Below are 27,857 nucleotides of genomic sequence, written 5' to 3'. Positions count from 1 at the left end.
TTTTCATTCAATTAAGTTCAAGATTCTCTCTCGAGGCATTCTCCCTATATGGGAAGTGGATTCCTTATTAAGCATCGCTTTTGTCCACAAACAGACATAATGGACCCAATATAATGATATATAGCTAGTCATATGTATGCATCAACCTTTTGTACACTAAAGTACATTTCGGTCTGCAACGATAAAGACCTCTTAGGTTTGGGGACCAGACAACTATCATGAAAGTCCTTTTACACTAAATATCTGACAGTAGACCATGCTGGGTCTATGAGTGGTCGAGTCTGATACACAACTAAAGCGTATGCACATCTATGTCTAGCATATCTATTCCCGAAAAACACATAATGTTGCAACCATGTAAACAAAAAAACCCAATTCCATCCCTAGTTACGAACACTTTGAAGTCATACCTTGGGACACACAATCGCCAATATAAAAGCAAATACTAATAAATTAAAATAAACAATTTATTTGGATTTGATGGATACTATATCCAACACCCACCACTCCCAAGCTCCTTGCTGGAACTCAGAACCCTCTGGTTTCCTTTGATATGTAGCCTTGAGAGAGAGAGAGAGAGGGGTAAAAATTTTTAAAAAAAATGTAAGCAAGGGAGGGATATTGTTTTGGGTAGTTTTGTGATATTTTATGAAAGTGAATTACTATTAAGGATGTCAACGGATAGTCGAAAATCTGAATTCGATTTGCGTTCGTATTCATTTAGGGATATTTGTATTCGAAAAAATACTATTTGAAAACTATTTGTATTCGTCCGAAAACTAATCGGATATGGATTCAGATATCTCAATATTCAATTAAATATTTTCCGATCCGATTCGTTTTGGCTAACGACATTTTAATGTTTTTTATATAAGTTGCTTTTTAAAATGGTGGATGTCGTGGATTGCAGAAAGTTGGTTTTGAAATTTGAACCACGATAAGTATCGTGAAGATAGAGCCAATGTCATGCCTGCAACCCACCCCCTAGGAGGATTCGGCTAGTGACCTGGATATCCTATGATAGCCGCTAATTCTCCAGGATCCAGAAGCAGTACTTACATGTCACAACCGCATAATGAGGGCAGAAAGATAATAATGTATATTAGAGTGCAACATAAGACTTGAGCTACCCTTAGATAGATTAAATCATTTACAACAAAATCCCGAATACCTAATGTTATACCATATACATATCCATTTATGTTCAAAGTACATTATCCTGATAATTACACTTTCGACAGAAGGAAAAATAAGATAACCCCAAAATTGTCACTGAATTGCAAAGTAAAGAAGATCTACAGTTCCATCAGCAGCTTCATCGCCCATTGGTATACTAGTACCAGCAAAATTATCTAAAAAGAAAGATTCCACGAATGTCACCAAACCCGTGAATGAAAAATAAACCATGCATGCAGTTGCAACATAAACATGATCCTATATACATGAGGTTCAGATTTATTATTTAATCCACCTAACAACAAAACTAAGTCCAGGTAAGAAGGTACTACTACAATCCTCAATACATGTATTCCTGGTGTGGGCTTCTAATCCCTTCATGCAATACACTCATTCAGTTGTCAGAGAAAGCTAGTTGGCTCCAGCATGCCTTCTTTGGTCAGCCTGACCGGCCCTCTATGATTAACCTGTGATACCATCCCCCTTTTAGAAGATGGGTGCCAGACCTAATAATGCCTCAGACATTAGTTCTCTCATAGGCCTCCAACGTCTTAACCCCTGTTAGCAAGGGTTCGTAGTATGGGTAGTGAGAGTCCTAGCTATATGCATTTCTTCATAACATCGTATGAGTCGGGTGGTGCCATCCGCATCCCACAACTATGGGCCACCACCAGCCTCATTTCCAAGCCGGCTATGACATCTAATCTAGCAATTTATATGCAACTATGCCAACAACAACATCATATCTTAACAATTTCCATTTAAATCCCATAACAATAACAAGAATGATAAATGAGAAATTATGTAATTAACCACCACATCATAGCACAACATCAGTGTTACACCTACATGTATGGCAAATTTTCACTCACCTTAACTAATTCTTGTTTTTTCTTTTAATTGTTGGGTCCCAATTGGACTTTGATACGTCTCGTCGCACACGGGTTATAACCTATGTTAATTGGAGCATTAGTAAATGTTAAATAACGTTTGAATAAGTTTAGAGTCCTAGGGTGCCCTTAGTGTTATGTTTGAACTAGGTCCATACCTAAAATAAGGCAGATAACAACACTGGCCCATTGGACTGGCCCTTTCGGATGGAGCCAGAGTGGATCATCCAGTCATGGTAATTGCAACAAAAGTGAGGGATTTTTGGGGGTTTCCATGTGGGTCTAGACTAATGGTCCTAGGGAACAAGGATGGGGTCCCCAACTGATTGATTCAAGGTTTGGTTATAAGATCTAACTCTGGCCCTTTGGACTAGTTCTTTCAGATGGGCTAGAGTGGATCATCCAGACGCAAGGATAGCAACAAGGCTAGAAGAATCAAGGGAATCCTATGTGGTTTAGTTCCAATGGCCCTTAGGGACATTGCTTAAGGTCATATGGTGCTTGGATAAAATTTTGGTTTCAAAAACCAACTTTGGATGATTACACTGGACCTTCCAGATGGTCCAAAGTGGTTCGTCCAGTGCCTGTACAACACAAAAATTTGGATGTTTTCAGGGGGTTTTGGTTTGATTCTTCCCCAATTGCTATGAAATGATGATCAACAAGACTGACTATATTCAATCATGTTTAAATAGTGGAATTCTATAGGGTTATGAGATGGAATCCAACATACATGTTGGGTTAGGTTCCAATTTCATCAAAGCAGCCATGTAAGGTTGGGACAGTATTAGATTTAGGCTATTGGTCTGAGGTAGACATGCATGCAAGAGGGTTGGGTTCTAAATTTAGAATTTCTGAACTGAGATCATATGTTAGCATCATAATTAATCATTTCATGACTGAAATCTAAGATACATAGTGAATTCTGGTTCTAGGAAAAATAAAAGAAGTCTTACAAGAAGGTAGTAAGCATGCATGCAAGAGGATCAACCTCCAAAGCATCCCAAACATGTAATCTTTCATGGAAGACATGGTAGGTATGAATTTCATACAGAAATTCTGAGATCAGGGAAATTTCAGAAGCTAGGAGACTGATATAATGGAGGTGTTACCTCAGAATTTGGAAACAAGATGCGGTTCAAGCCTCTCCCTTCCCTTCTTCTCCTTCTTCTCTTTTCTCTTCTCTCTTTCTCACTTCTCCTTCAATGATTTGGCTGAGAAATGAATTTTAGCTTAGGTCTTTATATAGTGGGTCCTAAGGGTCTATTTGGCCAAGGTCTTAATTTCCCAAAATATATTATATTTCTGATTTCTATGTACACAGGTTCTGCTTACTCTAATTGTCGAGGGAATACCTCTACTAAAGTGAAAAACACTCAGTACAACAAGTCTTGATGATTGCACTGGACCATCCAGATTGTCCAGAGTGGATCATCCAGAGACAACAATAGCAGAATTTAAAAGGGGGGAAATAGAGGTTTTTGTTTGGATTGAGGTGAAATTTCAGTCCACTTAGAGGCAGAATTGGACAATGGTTTCTTCTGACAAAATGAATCTTTATGAGCCTAGTTTATAAAAAAATTAAAATAAACAAATGAAGTTTGGATGATGAAGTTATGTCATTTTAACTAAACAGGGGTCAACCAACCAGAATAGATGAATTTAATTTTTTTATAACAACTTGAAGTGAAATTTTAGCTCACTTAGAGACAGAATTGGACAATGGTTCCTTCTAATAAAATGAATCTCTATGAGCCTAGTTCATAAAAAAAAAATTAGAATCAAAACAGATGAAGTTTGGATGATGAAGTTGTGTCATTTTAACAAAATAGAGGTCAACCTATCAGAATAGAAGAATTTAATTTTTTATAACAACTTGAAGTGAAATTTTAACTCACTTAGAGACAGAATTGGACAATGGTTCCTTCTAATAGAATGAAGCTCTATGAGTCTAGTTTCTAACAACATTTGAATCAAAGAAAATGAAGTTCGGATGATGAAGTTACATCATTTTAACTAAATAGGGGTCAATCTGCCATAATAGCAGAATTTGATTTTTGAGTTGGGATTTAACATGCATGTATGGAATGGAGTTCTCATCATCAAATGCAACATGCTCTGATGTTTGGTCTGCAAATGTTTTAATTTAAGCATTCAAGGTGATGAAGGTCAACATTAGTTTAACCTAGAATTAGGATTAAGTCCTATGGTTGGGTTCAAGCATGCATGCAAAGGAACAGGGTTTATAATTTAATCAATTCATGTCAACCCAAACATGCATAATGATAAAAGGTTCATTCCTAGTTATCTTAACATCTGAACTAAATTTTGGGTCTGGGAAAGAGTAAAAGAAAGAAATTAGATGTGAGATTGGGGCATGCATGTATGGTATTGGCATTTCCCAATTGTATCTACTTGGACAGATTTAACATGTATGACCAATCATGGTTTAATTCAGACCAAAACAGAATTGTACATGATGCTAGGCCTAGGTAAAGGGGGTAGAAGGAGAAGTAGAGTAGGTTTAAAAATTCTTACCTATGCTTAGCAACTTGGGTAATCAATTCTTTTCTTTCTCCTCTTCTCTTATTTTTCCTTTGCTGAAATAGTGCCGAACCACCCCTATTGTTAATGCCTTCGCGTGTTAACCTTCCGTACATGTTTCATAGGTCTAATGTATCATGTATTCGGGTAGGGCCTTAGAAATCAAGGGATGATACCTACCTTAGGCTATTCATTTGGTGGTGAACTGTACAGTTGTAAGGAGTTGGTGTTTGCCTTCTTTACGATATATAGGTCCTCACCATCGGGCTAACGTCCTTTATCTTGACCACTCGATCAATGCACCACAAGGTATTGGTAGCTATGACCTCGAATTCTGGACCTTCAACCAAAAATTCAAATTAGCCCCGATTTTTTTTTGACACGGGTATAACAGCCAGAGTAGGTCCACATAATGACTTTTATGCTTTTTGAATCATGATTATAATAAACAATAATTTATTAATTTTTTTTGTTGAGGATTCTTGTCTTCCTGAAGCTTCGGTTGATCTTTTTTCGAAAGGGAACCAAAGTTTTAGTTACCATTAATAGACCATAGCACGATCGGTATTTGAAGGTGAGACAAAGAGGATTGAGGAGAAATGAAGATCTTCTTCCTTGGTGCCTTTGTAAGTTAAAAATTCCAGTGAGATAGAGGAATGAGGAGAAATGCAGATCTGGGTTTCAGTGAGTGATCCCGAGGGAGATCTCCCTGTCACTATTTTTGCCATATCAGTCGTTGATTTTGCAGCCACTGGTCATCACTGATCTTGTTGTCGCTGAGGAAGGCAGATCTCACTGAAGGTACTGATCTATAGAAGATACGAACAGAGTCCCTTTCTCTGTTTTCCCAAGTTGTTGGTCTTGCTGATGAAGATTTGATTTGGAAATTGTTGCCAATCTATGAGGCAGAGGACTATTATTTTAGTTCTCTCTCTCTCTCTCTCTCTCTCTCTCTCTGACGGCCAGAGGCACCGACTGCAGCCTTACTCTCTGCAACTTGCATCTGCTTGTTGGTTGTTTCAAATCAGATATTCGAATATCCAGATTATCCGTTGGTTAATCAGATTCGATTTCGGAAAATAGTGTTACATCTTCGGTGGATATCAAATCGAATTCATATAACAATTAGATTTACGGATTCGAATACGGATAGTGGTATATCCGTACCAAATTCGATCCATTTACATCTCAAATTACTATAAAAAAAAAAAAAAAGTTGAAGTGAATTAAGGGTCTTTATGGTAACATTTCTCATTTTGTTTATGATCTATTTAAAAAAAAAATCATTAATGAAAGGGTTTTTTTACAATTACCACCCCAAAAACTTTACTATTTACTATTACCCTCCCAAAAAAAACTTTGAAACAACTGTTACCCTCCCATGTTGCATACTAATAACCAACTGGCCCCCACCGTTACATTCCCGTAATGAAGGGGGTTAGTCATGACAGTGTGCCGTTGTCACGAATTTTTTAGGACCAAAATGCCCTTAGTAGTGAAATAAACCCTTCTTCAAAGGGATACCTTCACTTCCTCTTCACTTCACCTGTTGTAGCAAACCGGAGGAAGAAGAAGAACTTCGTCTCAGCCCTCTTCTCAGGCCACGATTTCAGCCCTCTCTGGTTTCACTATCTCCATCGTCTCAGGTGATATTGCAATTTCCAACGAAGTTAAGGTAATACATGCATGTCTTCTTCTCCTTATTTTCTCTCTTCGATTAGGGCATAATATCACAATGTCTTGTTGTACCCTTTTGATGTTTGCTGTAGATGAAATTACCCTACCCATCATAAGCTCACAATGCCTAATTTTGTTATCCCTTAGTTTCCCCTGCAATTTTCAGTGAAGCCTCTAATCTGACCTAATTTCAAAGAACTGTTTGCATCCAAGAAATTTGGGTGATTTCCGGTGAAGGCCCACAAATTTGTTTTGGGTTGAACTATCCTAGAGTTGGCCTATTATTTAATAATTTTCTCAATTTAGTATGATATCAATTTCATAGGGTCAGCCTCCCTAGGTAAAAATATAGAATTACATTCAGTAAATTGCCGGATTAGATGAAGTATATCACGAATGACTGGTTCCGCTTTTGATGGAGGAATTGGGGAAGAACTTGATAGAAATCGAACCAAGTCTTTGCAATCAGTTTCCACCTGAATGTGCGATAAACCAGCTTCAGCAGTGTGAATAAGCCTTGTTCGGACTGCTAAAGCCTCTCCAGTAATAACTTCCTGAGATGGCAAAGCATTGACGCCCCTAGTAATTTCTTGTTATAATTCCAAGGCCACCTGTGGACGATTCTTGTGTGATTTTGAAAAAAATTCCACAAGAAGGAGACCATCTACATGGTTGTGGTTGACTCTGGCATGGAGATTGATCGTATCCAGGCTTATTTGCATTCCAGAACTCATCCATGGCCTTTTGAGCTGGCATTGATTACTGCAAGTGGAGTCCATTCTTGGCAAATGGGGAGTTGTGAGATCCTTATGAATTTCTACACCCTTTATTTCGGTTGTTTTATTTCATATCGAATAAGAAACCATTTTTTATATGTCTAGAATATATGAGGTGTGTGGTGAAGATGAAAGTCCAAGAACCAATGGTATTAAGGGTCCACTAGATTTAAAATGTAAGCTTGTCTTGACCAAGAGATCAAGGTACTCATTGAGTGGTCTTCAGAGAATGCACTTGTGCTTGGTTCTAGGACTTGGGGAACAAGTGGATAGTGATCTCTTTTGTCAACTCATTTAGATCCCCATGTACAAACACCCAGCTGCAAATGGGTTTCTAGTGAATGAAAAGCCAAGAAATTTCTAAAGAAATTATGGAAGTGGGTATTTGTTTGACAATTCATGAAAACATCAAATACTTCTTTGTTTAAAAAGGAAACAAAGACTAATTAATCTATGGCTTGTTCTCTTGGAATGTTTGCAAGTAAGATGTCATCTGGGAGTGTGAATAGCGGCTGTGCAAGGTGGGTGAGGTTCCAAAACATGGAATGTTATTGATGGAGGAGATCTACTGTGAGGATTTCAGAGTCAATGGACAACCCATATAGGCTGTATTATATTTGTTTTAACAGAGACAATGGTGGTTGCAGATTCTTCAGATGGGCAGTACCCATTGGTGAAACAAGCCAATCTGTGCATGCTAGTGATGCACCAAACAATGAGGGTGAAATAGAGCAGCAGAGAAGTGAAGAGATCGGTAGTCTGAATATTAGATTGAATACTGTGGAGAAGACTAGCAATAATGAAGATCACAAATCAAGTAGTAATAGTTCTGATTGTATTGTACTGTATTTGGAATGTAGTGATTTAAGTTTGGGAATTTCAAATTCATTTTGTTGAAGTCTATTTTGGTTAGTCTTGGGTTGTAATCATGGATGTTTTTTAGTTTTAGGTTGTAATGATGGATGTTAATTATGGTTGAATATTGTAGTAAAGTAGTATCTTGTGAACTGTTGTCTGTTATAAGAATAGGGGTAGAATTAAGCATCAATGGTGTATGTTCAATACTCTCTTGAGCATACTTCATAATTCTTACCATTTCTTGCCTCCAATGCATAACAACCCTCTCCACAGGTATCTCAACAGCAGATTTAAGGAGGAAGCTAGATGGGAAAGCCTGGACACATCCTGGCCTGTAGTTTGGTCTAGAATTGGTGCAGGGACTGACATTTGGACCTATATTGTCAGCAAAAAATATCAACGATATATGAGTTTCAAAACTATGAAAACATCTACAAACTATGATCTACCATTCTACAAAATGCTCAATAATATAAGCACTTCAAAAAATGGCAAAATAACACATTAACACCTAGACCCTCTTTCTGACAATTAGAGTGTTCTCCTTATCTTTCTAAAATTCTTGTGTCCTCCTTTCTAGTTCTCTGACTCAGCAGATAGACAACCCCTTCTGTTAAGTGTCTTTTAATTATGTTAGAGAAGTAGACATGGTTATTTGAGTTGATGCCATTAGAAGGTACTCAATTAAAGATCATTTGAGTTGATGCCATTAGAAGGTGTTGATTTCATGAATATTTGAAATGCTTAAATTCAAGAGGTGCCAGATAGTGAATATTTACTTCTCTGAGTAAGAGCTGAAGCAGCTCTTGCAAATTGTCTCTTTGCAAACACTTAGCCAAACATTAACATTATTGTTTAGCTAACTTGAATTTAGGAGTCCTTTTTTATTACTTCTTATTTCTGTTTTCCACTATAAAGCAATGTAAAGGCTTGGTGGCCTCCCTACGAATTGATGAATGAAATTTAGTTGATTTAGTTTAAAGGTTGTTGCCTCTTTTGTCTTTCTCCTCTTCCCCCCTCCCCCACGATTTCTCTTTCCCCCATCTCACCCATCAACCTCCTCTGTTCTCCCTCTTCTTCTCCTTTTCATCCATCAATTTGACCCACCACAGTAGATCCATCCACCAATCTGCAGCACTTTAATTTTACATGCTATTGCAGGTACATCCATGACTCATCATATTATATGTTGCTACATAGAGGTTTGAGTTCAATCATCAATGTCTACAAATATGATGTTCCCGTCAATCAATCTGAGCACCCAGCCCTTCACTTGGGAGTGTGAACTTCTTACTTAATCACAGTTCAATACAGTTTCCAACAATGCTTTAATTCCCACTTTACAAAGCCACTTTTACCAACTGATATAGGATACATGCATGAACGAAAGGAAAACCGCAGAAAAATAAAAGAATAAACAGGTACATAGGCCAACTAGAGCCTTTTCTTTCTTTTTGTGTGTATGTCTGTATGTGTCACCGTTAAGTTGTCGACTAGAGCATATTCTCTTTGAACCCTTTCTTCACTTCATCAATAACTCCAGCAGTTATGCATGGCAAGCTACTGAACATTTATTGCAAATATTTTTAAGTGACCATCTGTTTCATTCAGTCACTTTAATAAGACCCCTAAATGAAATGCAGTCCATTCGGGGTTAATTAATAAAGATGTATCAAGCATGCACTATACCAGCAAACTTTTTAATGATTCTTTAGATTCCTTGGAGCATATTAGATAGAAATAGCATGAATTACATATTGCAGTCTATCTATACAATTCCTCCAATGTCAATTTCCCAATGAAAATTCATAGAAATTAAGCTTCATTTCACCTTCTCAAAACATAGCAGGATCGACAGAACTATAAGCTCTTTGTTGACAAAACCAATACAAACAATGTTTATGCTCTACAATTCCTTTCAAAAGAAGCAATGCAAAGAATGAAATTTTCAATATGGTTGCAAAGTAAGCCTTAATTAAGGCAGAGTAACAGGATCTGGGGCACGTAGCCTTCCCTAGAAATTGGCTTAAGGTTTAAAAAGTTGCGTTGGAAACATACTAATTTGGCATTTGGTGCAATGGCAGAACGTTTCCACATAATTGATTAAAGTGATTGGGTTAAAACCTAAATAGTTGACTTGCATTGGAAGCTATCGTATTTTAGAGTAAGCAAAAGTCTTTTAACTTATCCAGGGGAGAGAAGGCCTCTCAAAGAATAGAAGAAACTGAACATATATTCCAGAACAAACATGGATTAGGATCATGCAAACCTACATGCTCCTGTTTCTACACAAAAAAGACTCAGCAATTTAAAACATAATTGAGTCTTGGTAAAATTGGTATTAGAAATAAATAAAAAAACAAAAACAAAAAGAAGCAAAATATGAATATAAAAAGAACAGAATATATGATCATAGACACAAAATAGCTAATCAGGTTTACAGACATAGAAGGGTAATAAGATATTCCCAGAAACAGGGTAAAATAAGATTATATTGTAGAAGCAGATACCTCAACGAATATTAATCCAATGAAAGCCAAAAACAATAATGTCTCTCAGAGAAGTATTGAACAAAAGGAACTGAGCAGCAATTGTTAAACGTAAAACAAAAAATAGAAACTAAAATAGAAGCGTAGGAAGACAGAGATAATGCATATATCAGACCTACAAAATCTTCAACCAGAAGTACCTCATCAACCAAAAAATGCATATATCAACCTCAAACAGTTGAGATTCACAAATAAAGTTACTGAAAAATCAAGCCCAAAGGGCAGGATAGCAGTCAAGCCCCAAATAAGTCAAGAACCCCAGTAGGAGTACATGTAAATAGTCTCTCTAAAACTGGCCCTTAAATGGAGAGGCTTTCCAACAGTAGCAAAAAAAAGTCACAATGAAATTACAAAGACCCATTGTACTTAAAAATGTCACAAACAACCTATGACTCTGCACCTTAATACCAGCCCAACCCCAAGATATATTTGTAAATCCGAAAGACATAGTTGCAGCCTCTCATTGAAGTTGGCTCCTCAGCTCAATATCACCTCACCATATCTACAAGTCATGAAACAAATTCCAAGTGACCAACTATACTCAAGTAAGTGTTAAATATTTGTTTTAAACAAATCAAGTTAATCAAGTTTTACACCCCATTGATAACTAGTAATTTAACTCATACCATTATTGTTGTGGGTTTGCTCTTCTGAATGCTATAACCTTTGCAGACTTGGCAACCATTTTTCCCTTCACCTTCTCTTGTGCACACCCAATTGAAGTTGTAGTAGATTGCTGTGAGGACCTCTGGGAGGACCTAGTTACCATCTATAAAGAGGTAGCATCATCATCCTTACTGTTTCTCTTTCTCTAAAAAAAGACAAGAACAAAAACATTAGATTCTACATAGTTTTATCATGCAAAACTAAATATGACATTGAGTATGTTATCATGCTATACTTTAGGAGCACTGGGAGAAGTAGATGGTCTCTTGTCTTTATACTTGCAAGTCCTCTTGTTATGATCAGTACCTCCACAGAGTTGACATCTAATACTCCTTGTCTTCTTCCTTGAATTGCATGGGGCTGCCTCATCTGATTCTCTTCTCCTACTCATACGAGGTCTACCAATCCCCCTCTTTAATATTGGAGGAAGCAAGTCAGTCTCGTGTAGTGTACTAAGATCGCTCATTGGGTAAATTATTTCTTGATAGGCCATTAAATATCTTTTTGTGGTGTAAGCTGGATCACAATAGTCCTCTAAAGTTCCTCTATAATTTGGAATGCAAACTCCAGCATATTTACAAAGTAACCCTGCTGCTACCCAGACCCCACACTCACAGGTTGACTCAGTCATGTTAACAACATATCTTAGGCCAGATCCATCTTGTATCTCAAACAACTCTCTACCTGCTGAAATGGGTACACAGTGCCTCATACCCTTCTGTACTGCCTCTAGTTTCTCACAAATTGGAGTCAGCCTAGTGACACTGGTTAAGCCACTCTCATACCTTTTATGTAATCTTTTCATCATCTTCACTCTAAAACCATCCACCAAACTAAGAATAGGCTTACTCCTCAAGGGCCCTACCCAATGATTGAATGACTCAATACAGTTGTTGGTGATGTGGTCACTTTTGGCTCTATGATCAAAAGCATGTCTTACCCACATCGGTACTGGTGTCTTCATCAACCAATCATAGGCCCCTTCATTATCTTCCTTCATTTCATTCATAGCTTTTTGGATCCATAAGCATTATATGATTTGTATGCAACCCAGAACTGACTCCTCAGTTGAATGCCACTACCCCTTCGTGACTTGAAGTTATTGTATATATAGGTGTTTGCAGCAATGCCTATGGTGTGCCTCAGGGAATAATGTTGTAATAGCTTCAATAAGACCCTATATATGAAAAGAATATTCACTAGTCAAAAACCTAAACATCATTAATATATTGCCATAACATCACAAATATAATGTCAATGATATTAGTCATACCTTCTGTTTATCTGTCATAAATGTATATGAAAATCCTGTAGGTGTGACTGAACCTATGGCATCACGTAAGCAACTGAGAAAGAATAATCAACTGTCAGTGGATTCATTCTCAAGCACTCCATAAGCAACTAGATACATGCCATTGTTTCCATCCATTGAAATAGCAGATACCATAACTCCACCATATATTCCCTTCAAATGACATCCATCAAGGCCCAAGAATGGCATGCATCCCTTCAAAAAACCTTGAACACAAGCATTAAAACATACAAACAAACGCTTGAATTGACGATCTACTCTGTATTCATCTCTCATTAATTCACTCTCTACCAGTCCATTTAAATATGCATTCTGATATTCTATCGCTACTTGATTCCCACTGTTTGCTTTCATTATCATGTCTGCATAACTTTTCAGTCTCCTAAATGCTTTTTTATGACTTGAACTATCTTCCCCTAGGGCAATCCATTTAACTCTATATAATTGCATATTGCAGGTCTCCACTGAATACAGATCACTCAACATTTGTTCCATGGTTTTCAGACTCATATCTGGGTCCGATCTAATTTTAGACCCAATCTTTCCTGCTATCCAACGTGCACCTACTCCCTTAATTCTAACCAATTTCGTACATGTGTGAGTGGGAGTAAATGTCTTGATAGCAAATGTAATGCCATCGTTTAAACGTGAAGCATATATCTTCCATGGACACTCTCTTCCTGCACATATTGCACTTACCTTTTTGCCCTCATTTTTTATCTTCAATGTCTTAAAACATTCTTGCACTTCATAATCCTTCAGGACTTCTCTGAAGTGCTGCCCATTCTTGAACAATTGTCCAACTTTCAAATGGATCATATTGCTTGGATCCCTCACTATATCAGACTGGGTGGAACCATCCTCTTCCTCACAATTTGTTTCCTCTTTACTGTTCTCTTCCTCTTCTGCATCACTTCCAAATTCTTCATACTCTTCATCACAACTTTCTGAACTCTCACTTAAATAATCAGATTCTCCAGCTACATAATCAGAATCCGATGTGTCATTGTTCACTTCCTGTTCCTGACCCTCAAGTACCCTACTAGCTGATGGATTGGTTGGATCAGCTGATGGAATGGTTGCATCATTACTTTCCAAATCTATAGTGGTAGTAGTAGTTGTAGTAGATCTCACAATACTAGCACTCCTACACCTACTAGACATACCAACTTCAATAAAAAAAACCCCCACTATCATGCATAACTGTAGAACTCCTATTGTCAAATGTGACTCGATTATGAGATGCACTAGTTGACCCAAGAACAGCAGTCTGACTACTATTATGCGTCACAGTAGCACCACCCTTCTGAACATTCATGTCACCATCCCTTTGAATATTTCTAGCACCATCCCTTTGAGGATTACTGAGGCCACCCCTTCTTATATTAGCTTTTGGCCTAGTACTTGTAGTAGACATATCAGTAAGGGGAAAAGATGGATATGGAGCTCCAATCTCTGGTCTATTTCTTGTAGTATCACCCACAAACTGGACATGGTGTCAATTGATGGTAACATGATCAGTGTTGTTACCAACTTGGACATTGTAGACATACATGTGGATACAATCCACCTGAGTACCAAGCATGTTTAACATTTCCATCACATCTTTATCTATCTTCACTACCATATCTTTCATATTGTCAGTTGTCGTATATTTGACATTGAAGTCCACAGATCTCCCTTTGGGAACAATACTCAAAAGTGAGTTATATATGTCAGATATCATATCTAGGTAACCATATTGTTCAACATCAATAACCTTTGTAAATGTGTCTTGAAGATAGTGGTAATGTACTTCAGTTGTTGTCATTTTGAAGATTAGAGACTGTTTGACTGCATGGTATATGGATTTTATAGAAAAGTGGGAGAAGCAACAATTAATCACATTAGTCAAGAACAATCATTAAAATTCAAGTTTGACAAATTACATCCAAGTATCAATATTATTAGATAAACTTCTCAACTAAAGAAACAAATACAAGATTATCCATTAAGTCAGGTACAAATTTATATAAAGTTCTTCACAGCACTAAATGGTTTTGAAGGGAAGAAGTCAAGGCCATTTATATGTTCCAATTGCATTCCAAATGTTAAAGCGAGGATTTCAATTTCAAGAAGGGAAGAAATCAAGGCTTTTAAAAGGAAAAAAATCATGCAAAAGCCTGAACCTTTGCCTATTTTTAGAACCAAATCTGCAGCACCCCATTGAAGTTGGGTCACATACAAGAAAAATGCAATTTACACAGTCAAACTACAACAAAGTTGGATCACATTAAAACAAAATGCAAGTGACAATGAGTGTTGACTTAGATGAAATATGGTCCATATTTCTGGTGGGATCTATGAGAACAGTCTGTTTGCTAGGGTCAATGCATTCTATATTGGTCTTTGATTTGCAGAATTACCATGAGTGCTGGTTTACTATGATTATGTTTAACGGGAGGGCAGCTGCCTCCTCAGTTAATGAACTGAAATAGAATTAAGCAACATTTCTATCAACATAGAAGGGAATCAACAAATTTGACTACTTAACTAGATAAATCCCATGTAACCAGGCAAGAGATTGATCAAGGAATGCATTCTTTATGTAGCATCTTGAAGAGAAAAAGAGAAAATCTCTCTATTTCCAAGCAGAAATAGAACACTAGACACAAAGGCAAGAACATGTTTATGAACATGGTATGAAGCACTTTTACCATGAAGAAGCTTACATTGAATTTTGTAATTTAGAAATATCAGTCTCAGATTCTCTATTCACCATGAGCACCTTCCCTAAAATTCAATTCACCTAGCATGTCTAAAATTGCAGCCCCCATTAGGACCATACACAAATGCACAGGGGGTTTACCAGGCCAGTTGGCCACCCCTCTCACCCCACTTCACTCTCTCTCTGTCTCTCACATTGTCTCTCTTTTCCTCACTTGGCCTTCACCATCTAACATTTGAAACCCTACAATCACCAACAACTATGGTTGTACTGTAAGCTATTCCCAGATCTTCCATAAGAAAAAATGGGCACAACCACAAATCTAAAAAAATGGATCTTAAAACAATTTGGAATTAAACCATTTACTATGGATCTTAAAACAATTTGGAACAAGTTTTGTATTCAAATGTGTGAGCTGGTCCGGCATGCCCATACCCAAAGGCCATTCCATCACCATCGGTTCAATAAAATGAAGTTACTACACATAAACAACTAAAAATAGAAAACGAGAACTCTATAATACATCAAAATAATGAGACAGATTACATAGATGAAGGTGAAAACTAAAGTCCCAAACCCAGAACAGAAACCCTAAAGAAAAGAGAGACAGATAAGTTCAATAAACGACAGATCTGTGGTAGCAACAAATTGACAGTAAATCTTTTCAAAACATTCAAATGAATGGAAATTTGAGCCAAAAAACCTTAGTTCTTAGCGAGTTTGAGTCGAAAAATATACCTTTGTGCCCTTGCTCGCTTCTCTCTTCTCTTCTCAGAGAGCATGCAATTGCGTTTTTTCCTTCTGTCCTGCTCCGAGAGCTTTAACGGTGGCACCTCTCTATCCTTTAATACGGCGGCTCAAATCTTGGCCTGAGAAGAGGGCTGAGACGAAGTTCTTCTTCTTCCTCCAGTTTGCTGCAACAGGTGAAGTGAAGAAGATGAAGTGAAGAGGAAGTGAAGGTATCCCTTTGAAGAAGGGTTTATTTCACTACTAAGGGCATTTTGGTCCTAGAAAATCCGTGACAACGGCACACTCGCATGACCAACCCCCTCCGTTACGGGAATGTAACGGTGGGGGCCAGTTGTTTATTAGTATGCAACATGGGAGGGTAACAGTTGTTTCAAAGTATTTTTTGGGGGGGGGGATAATAGTAAATAGTAAAGTTTTTGGGGTGGTAATTGTAAAAAACCCTTAATGAAAAGGTTTTTTTATAAAAAAATGAAAATTGTTTGGTAACTATTTGACATATAAGAGAATAGAATGAGAAATCATTTGGGAAAATAATTCTGTGTAAACAATTTTTAGTGGAGGTAAAGAAATTCCACCATCACCCATCATCTTCTCCTATCCCACACCCTTTGCAACCAACTCTGCCCTACCCATGAAACCCTTTGATCCTCAAACCCTTCTCCCTCCTGCGAGTCCAATCCACGATCGGTGATAACTTTCGCAACTCCATTGACCGACGGAGATTCTTGTGGCACCACCGATTCCACAGGTAAGTTTTCTTCTTCTCCTCCTCTTTCCTTCTTCCCTTCTTTGTTTCCCTGTATCGGGTTTTCTCCCTTTTTTTTCTTCTCCTGTTCCCCCCTCCCTTCTTTTCGTTTTGTAATTCTTTATTTTTTTCTCTTCTTCTTCTCCTCAAACCCTTCTCCCTCCTACAACTGCAATCCAAAATCGGTGGCAACTCCTGCGGCTCCACTGACCGACGAAGATTCCAGCGACACCATCGATTTCACAGGTAAGTTTTCTTCTTCTCCTCCTCTTTCCTTCTTCCCTTCTCTATTTCACTGTTTCGATTTGTAAATCTATATTTTTTTCCCTTTTTTTCATCTCCTCTTTGCCTCACCCTTCTTTTTGTTTTGTAATTCTTTATTTTTTTTCTTCTATTTCTTCTTCTTCTTCCTCCCCTCCCCCCAAAAAAAAAGCAGAAGCCAATAACTAGAAACAAATTCACTGATAGCCCAGGAAATGGAATGAAAAAAAACAAAAATAGAAAGGTTTACCAGACTCTGGGGAAGGGGATGCGGTGCAAGAGCAAGAGGCAGAAGAAGAAGGAGGTGTCTTTCTAATTTAAGAAGGAAATGTCTTACTTAGACTCCGCTGAAGAACTCCAAACCATCACAGTCTTTGACCTCACTAAGGGCAAGAAAGCCATTTTGTTTGCTGTCCCTGGAGCTTTCACCCCTACTTGTTCTTAGAAATATATTCTTGGGTTTGTCGAGAAGTCTGGTGAGTTGAAGGCGAAGGGTATCGATACCATCACTTGTATCTTAGTGAACGATGCTTTTGTGATGAAGGCTTGGAAGGAGGATTTAAAGATTGGAGATGAGGTCTTGTTGCTTTCTGATGGGAATGGAGAATTCATGAGGGCAATAGGGTATGAGCTTAACCTTGGTGATAAGCCAGTTGGGTTGGGAGTGCGGTCTAGGAGGTATGCTCTTCTTGCGAATGATGGGGTTGTGAAAGTTTTGAATTTGGGTGAGGGTGGTGCGTTTACGGTGAGCAACATTGAGGATATGCTCAAAGCTCTCTAATTTCTTTTTCTTCCTGGGAAGAATGGGGTTGCAGGAGCAGGATCGATGAGGAAGAAGGAGGTGTCTTTCTAATTTATGAAGCAAATGACTCTTTTACCTTCGACTTTGGGAGATTATAAGCACATGCTCATTAAAGTTCCAAAAAAATGAGTGAAAATGATTTTTTGGCCAAAATTCATAATAAGGTGTCAATTCTGTGTTGATTTTCTATTATTTTGATGTTTTGTAAATAGAAATAGGGTCCATAAATTGTACCAAACACTTATAAAATTGTTTGGGTTAGAAAATGAAAATGAAAATGAAATATGATACCAAAAACACCCTTATGTTTGTTTTCTTTCCTATGAAAAACAAGAACAGCAAAATGAAAAAATTGCCCCAAAAATAGGCCAACAATGTGGGACCCACTATGCGCTTCCGCTTCCGCTTCCGCTTCCGGTAAACCCGAGCTATGCTTTGCTTCTCTCTCTGTCTAGCAACTACCCAACGCCGCCCTCTCTCGATTCGATCAATTCGTCTCTGTGATTCAAGAGCGTCTCTTTCGCATTCTCTGTAGGGTTTGTTCACCGATCTTGTTTTTAGCTCTCTGTAATGGAGAAGGGGGTCAGAAGATGGCTCGTTGATATATCTAAGTGGAATCCTTCTCGGGATGAGTTCTCCTTCCTCGTTTCTCTCTTTCCTCCTAACGAACACTCCTCCATCTTCAGGTTTGCTTCTTTGGTCTGGTCCCATCACTTTACTATCTATTTCCAAATTGGCTGAGATCAAACTTGAAATTTTGAAGCCTAATGCAGAAGTTTCCAAGAACCAACGTGTGGTTATGAAAGATTTGATGTAGCTGTTTCAAAGTGTGTTTTTAATAATTAATTTAGGTTTGATTAAGTCTTTCTGGTGGATTTATTGTAAATGATGCTGAAGAGTAGTGTTTGTGAGATTCAGTACTGTTGATTATGATTCCTTAGAATTTATGGCTGGTTATGAAAGATTTGACAAGCTTACTTAAATTTGTATATTTTTAGGTTTGTAAAATTTGAGGATAGAAAAAGGGCAATTGTCAGCCGGTTGCTTCAATATTCACTCGTAAACGAAGTATTGGGAATCCCATTTAATGAGATAATTATAAGGCGCACCATTGAAGGCAAACCTTATCTGGTATGGCTTTGGTTAGGCTATGATCTTGATATATTTGCATCTATTTAAAGCTCTTTGGCTGATCATCATATTTGGAGTAGTTACTTAATTGTGAAACACAATGCAAGAAAGAAATTAAAATAAAGAACACATCTGAGACAAAATATTAAAATGAGATAAGATCAGAACACCTTCCCCTACCACAATGGCAAACCAAGATGTAGAAAATTTCACAAAACCCAATTCCTAGAAGGACAAGCTTCAGAAACATCTTGTACAAGTAAAAATCCAGTGTTTCTGATTACGCTTCAGACAACACTGGAATTATTCTGAAAATTCCATCTTTTAAGATGGTACACTAATATTGAGCATCGTTAGCCCATAGTAGTTGTATTTTTCTTCGATGGAATTGCACACAGTATCAACTAAAGATGCGCAAGCACGGGAAAGGGAGGTTAATTCCATATATCTCGATAAAGTTGTGGGTAATTGTTAGAATATATGTACTCCAGAATACTGTGGGGGTATTCTGGTCCTTTTGGGGGTATTTTTATGTTATTAAGTGTTATTAGCTTATGTCGGCTATGTGGGTTTTAGTCCCACATCGCCTAGCTTCTATTATTTATAACTTCCCATCTATTATAAATAGAGGGGCCTTTATCTCATTAATACAAGTCATTCTATTATTTTATTTCCTCTCTTTGACCCACGGTTCAACCATCATGGTATCAGAGCTGGTATGATCTAGGTTAGAGAGAGAAAAACCTTATTTTCTCCCTTCTTTTCCTCCAATCGATCTCTCCTCTTCTTCTCCCTTTTTTCTCGTTTTTTCCTGTTCCTGTTTTTCTCCTTTTCAGCACAAAAACAGGGGCAGCACTAATGAGGTAAACATCATATCGATGATTTAGTGCTGCCCCCTTTCTCTCCTATCGTTTTTTATTAAAAAAACAGCTGGAAGCCTCTTCTGTGATTTTGGGGTTCCTCCTTCTTTGCGATCAGATCTCGATAAACCTGATCCTCTAATAGAGGAACACCCTAAGCAGCCTTTTTCCAGCCCTATGTTACCCTATTCCTACACCTAACTTCCCTCTTTTCTTTCTCTCCATCAATTAATATTTTTTCCAGCCTAGATCCCCTAATCGATCTCAACTTGTCAGGGTTTTTCAAAACCCTGATTCCAATCAATTTTAGGGTTTCCCTTTTCAGATGTAGCTAATTTTTTTGGGGTGATTCCCTATTACTACAAACCCTACTCGACCTAAGTTTGGACCCTTTCTAATGGCTGGATTTGTTTCTACAGCAAAAATTCCTTAATCTGCTAATTTGGTTACCTGCCAAAAACCCTGACTTTCAGGTTTCAGTTTTTGCTGCCTTTTGGAGGGATGCTTACTCCACCTACAAGGATCACTCGACCTTAGTTTCAGCCTCTTTCCAAGTGTTTGAAGACCCCTAACCCCAATCGATCCTTCTTTGAAAAAATCCTAACAAATATCGATTTTAGGGTTAGGGTTGATTGCTGCTATTGGAGTTTTTTGGACGTGTTTCTACCATCAAGAAGGACATTCTACTTCAACTATTCCTGGCTTGAAGAAGGTCTATTGCACATGATAGCTACTGCCCTATTTTTTTGCAATTTTTTGGTGTTTCTCCCACGTGAAGATCAAGTCTCAATTACCAAGGAGATTGGTTATTCGAACTGGAGATCCATTCCAGCAGTGGTGGTCAGCATCTATTACCAGAATACATCACCTTTGACAAGTTATCATCACTTTGTTGAAGCCCCCTTCCCTACAATCGATCTTCCCTTTCAGGGTTTTTTACAAAACCCTGACTATAATCGATCTAAGGGTTAGAGCAGTCCACTATTGCTGATTTTTTTTAGGAGAGTTTATAAACATCAGAGGAGTATTCAGCCCCTATTTCAGCATCATTCATCAGTTCTTTTTGGAAAAATTCAGGTTCATTCTTATGGCTCGGTTTCTCCAATTATCAACCTATGTTTCTTACTTGTTCCTATATGGCTGGCTGCTTCAACTACCTATGGATCTGTCTGGTTATTTATCTTATATTTGCTGGTTATTTTGAGCTTTCATACCTACCTGGCTGGTGTTATTGATTGGCTTCTATAAGCATGACTGGTTGACATGTTACTGCTGCCTTTATGTGGACTACTGCTGCCCTATTATTGTGACTGAGTTTCCTACTATTGGAGATCGAATTTCTTTCGTTATTGAAGACTCGAATCTGCTACCCTGGAGATCAGCTATTTGGGACTCCAACAGTGTGTTCCACGGTTCTTGGTTGCAACTACGAACCTATTCAGTTATGTGAAGCTTTTCTGGTTCATATCTGGCTCACCTTGGAGCTTGAATCCTAGCATGGTTACTAATTCAGATCTGACCCAATTTTTGTTGAGGCTTCTACAATCCATTGCTGTCCAGATATCTTCGTTCGTACTGTTTAGCATGTGGGAGTTTATACCTTGGAGTTTTTGCACACTTGTTCCTCCTTGTTTGAAGATTGAACAAGCCTTGACAATTGGAGCATTTCCTTACTTCGAATCAGGTTTGTATCTTTTTCAGATCTGAATATTGGGGTTAGGAGTTTCTCCCCTGCAGGGGTTTGCATTCGAAGTGTTTGTTTGATTGATGGAAGAAGGTTGGAGCTTTCTATGTTACCCAAGTTAATCCTACTCCATTATCCCACTGTTGTTTTTCTTTCACCACCTCCCAAAACATACTTTTGGTATTACCCATAACACCCTTGGAAGTTAATGGTATTCTCTTCTTTACCATTTCTTCTTTTTCCATTACCCTTGGCAGCTCTTGGAAAATTCTGGAATATTATGTTTTGCCTTATATCTTACATCATCCCTGTTATGTCCACGTGTATTACACGTGAGGAGGGGATTATATACAGTATGCCTGCAGCCATTGCAGAAAGCAGAACTTGCAGGAACACTTGGTGCAAAACATAGAAGGTTAGAGGTTTCACCATTGCCAATGGGTATCTACTTTGTTATTGGGTTAAAGTTTGTCATAAGGGGGAGGTTGGCCTTAAAGTTTTGAAGACGTTTGGTTATTGCCTGCCCATATGAGATCCTACAGTTTGGTTGCTTTTTCCGTTGCTTAATCTTCTTTACTGCTGCTTGACTCATTTACCGGCTACCCTAGTTGCTTATCTTCAAGATTATACTTTAGAGATTCATTATTGGACAAAGATTGGTGAGAGATGCCTTTTTTGCTGATCAAGTCTGTCCAAGTTTGAAGGTCTATTTTTTTCAAGTTCTTGAAGGTCTATTTGGGAGCTGCATTCATTCTGAAGCTGGATTCTGCTACAACTTATTTTTCCCGTTTTATTCAAGTTGAGCATTAGTACCTTGTATGCACCAACTTGAGGGGGAGTGTTAGCATTGTTATGGAGATAGTTTTTCATTAGTAGAGAGTTTTTTTCTTTAGTCCACGCTGGATCTTCCTTCTTTCATATTTGTATAATCCAGCGTGAGGGGGAGTGTTAGAATAATGTACACTAGAATACCCCCACCGTGGGGGTATTCTGGTCCTTTTGGGATTATTTTTATGTTATTAAGTGTTATTAGCTTATGTCGGCTATGTGGGTTTTAGTCCCACATCGCCTAGCTTCTATTATTTGTAACTTCTCCTCTATTATAAATAGAGGGGCTTTTCTTTCATTAATACAAGTCATTCTATTATTTTATTTCCTCTCTTTGACCCACGGTTCAACCATCAGTAATCTTCCTTTGGATTTTTGTTTCATTGGAGAACTGATCAGTGAAGAGGTCTGAATTTCAGTTTTAGAACTGTTGGACTTAGAAGATTCCAGTTATATGTTATGTGTTTTGGATATGAAAACCATTGTGTGATGTGTGTGGGTTTACTAATATGTATGCTAATGTGCTAAGAGTTTGATGTAACCCAAGCTTCTAATGAGGAATAGTTGAAGAAAGAACAAGGCATGTTGATTGAATGAAGAACTGCTGAGGACGGTCTTCCGGTTACATGGTTGATGGTTTTCTGTGACTTGAAAGATCAAGGAGCTGAAAGTAACATCAAGGTTGAAGGAATCTATCAAGGACAAAATTAAGATTTTATTTTTTATTGGTATATCATTGTAATCCTAATGTACAAGATCAATAAGATGTAAAAAGCCCAAGAAAATGACGTCTCAAGGCAAACAAAAAATATTCTAGGTGGTTTGATTTAGAAAAAAGTCTAAGTTTACTGTCCACGCTCTTCCGTGAACAGAGACAGGTGACCGAGCTTTAATGGCAAACCAAAAATATTCAAAGTTATAACACATAGACAACCAAGCTTTAAAGTTCTAAGTCCATAAATGACTCTGGCAGTCTTCCGTGCGAGATTCTGTGCATTTTCTAGTGTAATGAGACTAAGTCACACTAGGACGAATGATCTTGCGGTCTTCAATGACTTGATTCCGTTCATGTCCGAGAGTGATAGTCTTAAGTCCCTCTAGCCATGGTCTTCCGTGACTGTCATGCGATCTTCTGCGCGATAGCATTTATTGCTACGTGGTTATTAAGTTGAAAGGTTTTATAACTCATAGTTAATTAATCACTTGAATTCTAACCACTTGAGTGGAACTCTTATACATCTTCACTAATGTTGAGGCTTAGAAAATAGAAGTTGAATATTAAAGATTAAAATTGATTAATATTTCCAACCAATTTGAATTACAAGTGGATCTCCAACAACTAGTTTCTCTTGGAAATCAAAAGATAATTCAAATGTTCAAAGGGGAAACTGAGTTTGATTCTAACGGCTAGATTAATAGCTAGTTCGTTTGCCTATAAATAGGTGGTGTCATTTGATGTCATGTAATAAAAAAGATTACTACAACAGCAAACAACTTGTGCAAACTTAATTTGTTTAATCATCCTGAGAAGAGCTGTTGTGAGCCATGTAATTTCTAGCAAGTCTCCCTAGTGTGATGTGAGCGGCCACAGTAGTCACATTTCACTGGATCACAAGAAACACCAGCCTTGCTGATCGAACCAGTACTGCCCACAGGTAAAGAGGATTGTGGTGTAGTAACAAGAGTAGACTGAGGAGGGACAGTAGGAGGCATCATGACAGAACGACGATGATCCTCATGCTGAATCACATTATAGGCTTCAAGCAGTGAAGGGAATGTGCTCCTGTTCAAAACCTGAATGCAAATCTGATCATACTCAGGATTAAGTCTAGTAAGGAAAGCATATACTCGTTCCATTTCACGTTCCTTTGCAAATGTGCTTGCATTAATGGGGCTGGTCATGGTAACAGGTGATAATTGTCCAATTGTTGTCATAATTTCATAAGAGCAGAGTAATAGGCAGACCTAGAGAGGTCCTTCTGTCTGACGACGAATTTCATATATTTGGGCATAGTTGCTGGCTTGACCATATGTGTGCTTTACAGCCATGGTTCAAGATCTCATTGAAATCTCGGTTTGTAGAAACTCGAGACGAGATGCCTTGCGATACATAAATAATACAAGATCTCGCTCGAGATCTCGGTATCTCGCCGAGATCTCGAGCTATTTCTCAGTTTCAACCTTATTAAAGCTTATAAAATACCATAACTCAACGAGATCTTGCCTCTCTTTCGCCTGTCTCGTCTCTGTGAAGGGGAAACTCCATCTTTGGGTATTTTTTTTCATTTCTTTTGGCAAATCACACCTCCAACACCTAATAAAAGCTTGATTCATTGAAGATTGAAGTTGCTAATCTCCTCCAAGCTGCATCTCAAGAACCTAAGGTAACTATTCATCTTAAAAATTATATTTTTCATAGAAACATGATCTAACCTTGTCTGTGTGGAATAGCCTAGGGTAGACCTCATGCACATAGTTCAAAATCTCGCGAAATTTCGCCAAATTTCGTATATCTCGAGCTGTCCGAGATACGATACCAATCCGAAATGGAAAAATACCATATTTCGACGATATCTCGTGAGATATCGACGAAATATCGTGGACTCACAATATATCGCGAGATATTGAAAAAGTCACGTGCAATATTTCGAGTATTTCGGAAATTTCGGTCATCTCGTTTCGGAAATTTCGTAAATCTCGTTTCGAAAATTTCGGAAATCTCGGTCATTTTGGCATTTTACACCCACAGAAAAGTACCATATTTCGACGAAATTTCGTTGAAATTTCGGTATCTCGGAAATTTCGGTCAGACCGAAACACCGAAACGAAACGAGATTTAGTACCATGCTCATGCATGCCATAGACTATCAACTTAGGGTCCATCGTCAAAGTACCATTTTGGGTTTGAATTTGTAAAAACTAATGGTTTCACCTGTGTTTAGAAGGCCTAAAATAGGGGAATGTCAAGTTTCAGCCCCTTTCTTGGCCAAACAATCACCGAAACCTAGCATCGAGTTCAAAAAAAAAAAAAAAAAACATAATCTTGGTGAGATCTCGTCGAGATCTCGGTTTCGTGGGCTGGCAAAACCAGTACCGAAATTGAGATCTAAAACCTTGTTGACGGCATCCCATAACTCCTTGGCTGAATTAAGGAGGACAAAGCTGGAACTAATGGAAGACTCCATGGAGTTCAACAAGAACGACATGATTAAGGCATCAATTAGCTAACCAATTATCCATAGCTGGAGTTTCAGTGGGCATAGGTGTGTCACTAGTAATATATCCCAAAAAATGATCACCACGAATGGTAAAGAGGCAGGCACGAGACCATGACAGGTAATTTGATCCATTCAACTTAGTGAGTTCGGGTTGGAGAGAGTGATGACGGTGAGGGGCAGTAGGGTGACTCAAGTAGCTGCTCCTAGTATCAATTGTTGTGCTAGAACCCTCCATTAAAAGAACCAAACAAATGCACTATAGTTGGGAAGGAAGTTATTACTCACAACATAGAAAGCAAAAAGAAGGCCAACGAAGCAATGGCAGCAGGCACAAAATACCAAGCATACAACAAAGGTGTGCAAATAAAGGCTAGAGAAGCACAAACAAGCCAGGCGGAGCCTAGGCAAGGTGGCAAAAGTACAGGCAGGTCAACTAGAAGGCCTGTAGAGTCTAGGCAAGGCGACAGGGGGCTATGGAAGCCTAAGCAGAGGCGGAAGGGGCCATTGGAGGGGCAAGCAGAGGCGGTAGAGGCCACAAAGGGACCAACGCAAGGTGGCAAAGCCAGGCGGAGCCCTGGAGAGGCCAGGCAAGGCTGGCGGGAGCTTGAAGGGTGGCCTGCGATTGGGGCAGGAGGCCCCTGGTTTGGTTTGACAGGTGCTGGAGGCCCTTGGACGATCGGAAGTGGGCTAGGGTAGGGCCTTAGTAGGTGCCAACATAGGGCGATGACCCTAGGAGGCGCAACGACGGTGGTGGAGCGACCATTGGAGCCAAACAGTGGTGGCAGATGTAGGCGCATGTATAATCAACCATGTCTGACGCGGTGAGGCTAGAGCCTCGAGATCATTGGTGGTGCTCTACTGGCGGCGGCGGCGGAGAAAGAAAACAAAAAAAATTAAGGTTTTTTGGCACTTTGATAAGATGACAGAGGCCACCACTTTATTTATAATGTATGATTATTACAAATGTGGAAGATTTACTTAGCACAATTAACATGTGCAACATGTGCATAATGAATCTAGATACTCTAGTGTATCTAGTTACATTATACACTTCAATAAAGGAACTAAAGAGAACCAAACCGAACCGGGTCAATTCCAAATCCTTCAACATACGATTCCTTTCCTAGGAAGGAATCAAACCCTTACACAACTCAACCACTAACCTCGGATTGAGCAACCGGACTACTCCTGGTCAAGGATTTCTACCCAGGCCAAGGATTTCTTCATAAAGCTACACAAACTTCCTTTACAGTAAAATTGCTTCTTCTTTCAAGCTTGAAACTATAAACACTTTTAAGCGTAGTTGATCAACACAAGATACTTTGCTTTTGATCTGGAACACTTTCTAGCTCTTGTTCTCAGCCCTTCTCAAGATGATGTAGTAGCATAGCTCGAACATAGCAGCTTCTCAAAGTGATGTAGACAATGAAGCTCACACAACAGCTTTTGTTAAGATGATTAAATGAATTAAGCTTGCACTAGCTGTTTGCTATTGTAGTAATCTTTTTCATTGCATGACATCAAATGACTTCACCTATTTATAAGCAAACGAAGTAGCTGTTACTCTAGCTGTCAAGCTTAGTTTCTCCTTTGAACATTTGAATTATCTTTTGATTCCCATTTGAAACTAGCTGTTGGTGATCCACTTGTAATTCAAATTGATTAGAAATATTAATTCATCTCCAATATTCAACTTATATTTTCCGAGAAACACTAGATGTTGGAGCTCATCATCATCAGTGAAAATGTTTAAGAGTTCCATTCAAGTGGTTAGAGTCCAAGAGGTTAATTGATGATGAGTCAAAACATTTCATCAGTGAAAATGTTTAAGAGTTCCACTCAAGTGGTTAGAGTCCAAGAGGTTAATTAATGATGAGTCAAAACCTTTTAAATTTGTAACTACATAGTAATAAATGCTATCAAATGAAAGACCGCACGATAGTCACGGAAGACCGTGGCTACAGGGATCGTCCATCTTGTTGTCACTTAGTAGTCTCATTACTCTCGAACATGCACGGAAGCACGCACGGAAGACCGCGAGGGTTGTCCAGCGGACTTAGAATTTTAAAGCTTGGTTGTCCGTGAGTTATGACGGAATATTTTTGGTTTTCCAATTTAGCTCATTCGTTCGTCTTTGTTCACGGAAGACCGTGGACAGCATAATTAGACACTTTTCTAAGTCAAACCACCTAGTTTCTTGGGTTTATCCATTTAGGTCCTTATGATGTCATTTTCTTGGGCTTTTTACATCTTGTTGATATTGTATAATAGGATTGCAATGATATACCAGTAAAAATCAAATCCTACTCTTGTCCTTGAAAGATTCTTTCAAACTTGATGTTGTTTTCAGCTCCTTGATCTTTCAAGTCACGGAAGATTGTCCCTTATACACGGAAGACCATCCTCAGCAGTTCTTCATTCAA

The 27,857-nt window shown here is 38.3% G+C and overlaps 2 protein-coding genes and 1 pseudogene across 2 annotated transcripts in view; 2 read left to right on the top strand and 1 right to left on the bottom strand.

Annotated features, from left to right (window-relative positions):
- Positions 1-11,365: 11,365 nt before the first annotated feature.
- Positions 11,366-12,145, bottom strand: LOC122643481. Its single transcript, XM_043837099.1, has one exon. The coding sequence runs from the start codon at positions 12,143-12,145 to the stop codon at positions 11,366-11,368; it is 780 nt and encodes a 259-aa protein (XP_043693034.1).
- Positions 12,146-17,239: 5,094 nt separating this feature from the next.
- On the top strand, positions 17,240-17,692 carry LOC122643048 (annotated as a pseudogene).
- Positions 17,693-18,199: 507 nt separating this feature from the next.
- LOC122641575 (L-aminoadipate-semialdehyde dehydrogenase-phosphopantetheinyl transferase-like) overlaps positions 18,200-27,857 on the top strand; it is a 48,875-nt gene continuing 39,217 nt past the window's right edge. The window contains exons 1-2 of the mRNA XM_043834852.1: positions 18,200-18,399; positions 18,712-18,844. Of these exons, the coding sequence (XP_043690787.1) occupies positions 18,284-18,399; positions 18,712-18,844 (249 nt within the window). The 5' untranslated portion in view covers positions 18,200-18,283. The remainder of the gene's footprint in view (positions 18,400-18,711; positions 18,845-27,857) is intronic.

Source organism: Telopea speciosissima, chromosome 10 (assembly GCF_018873765.1).
Source record: "Telopea speciosissima isolate NSW1024214 ecotype Mountain lineage chromosome 10, Tspe_v1, whole genome shotgun sequence".
Classification (NCBI taxonomy): domain Eukaryota; kingdom Viridiplantae; phylum Streptophyta; class Magnoliopsida; order Proteales; family Proteaceae; genus Telopea; species Telopea speciosissima.
The sequence above is the reverse complement of the archived record's forward strand: the minus strand, read 5'-3'. Positions and strand labels throughout refer to the sequence as shown.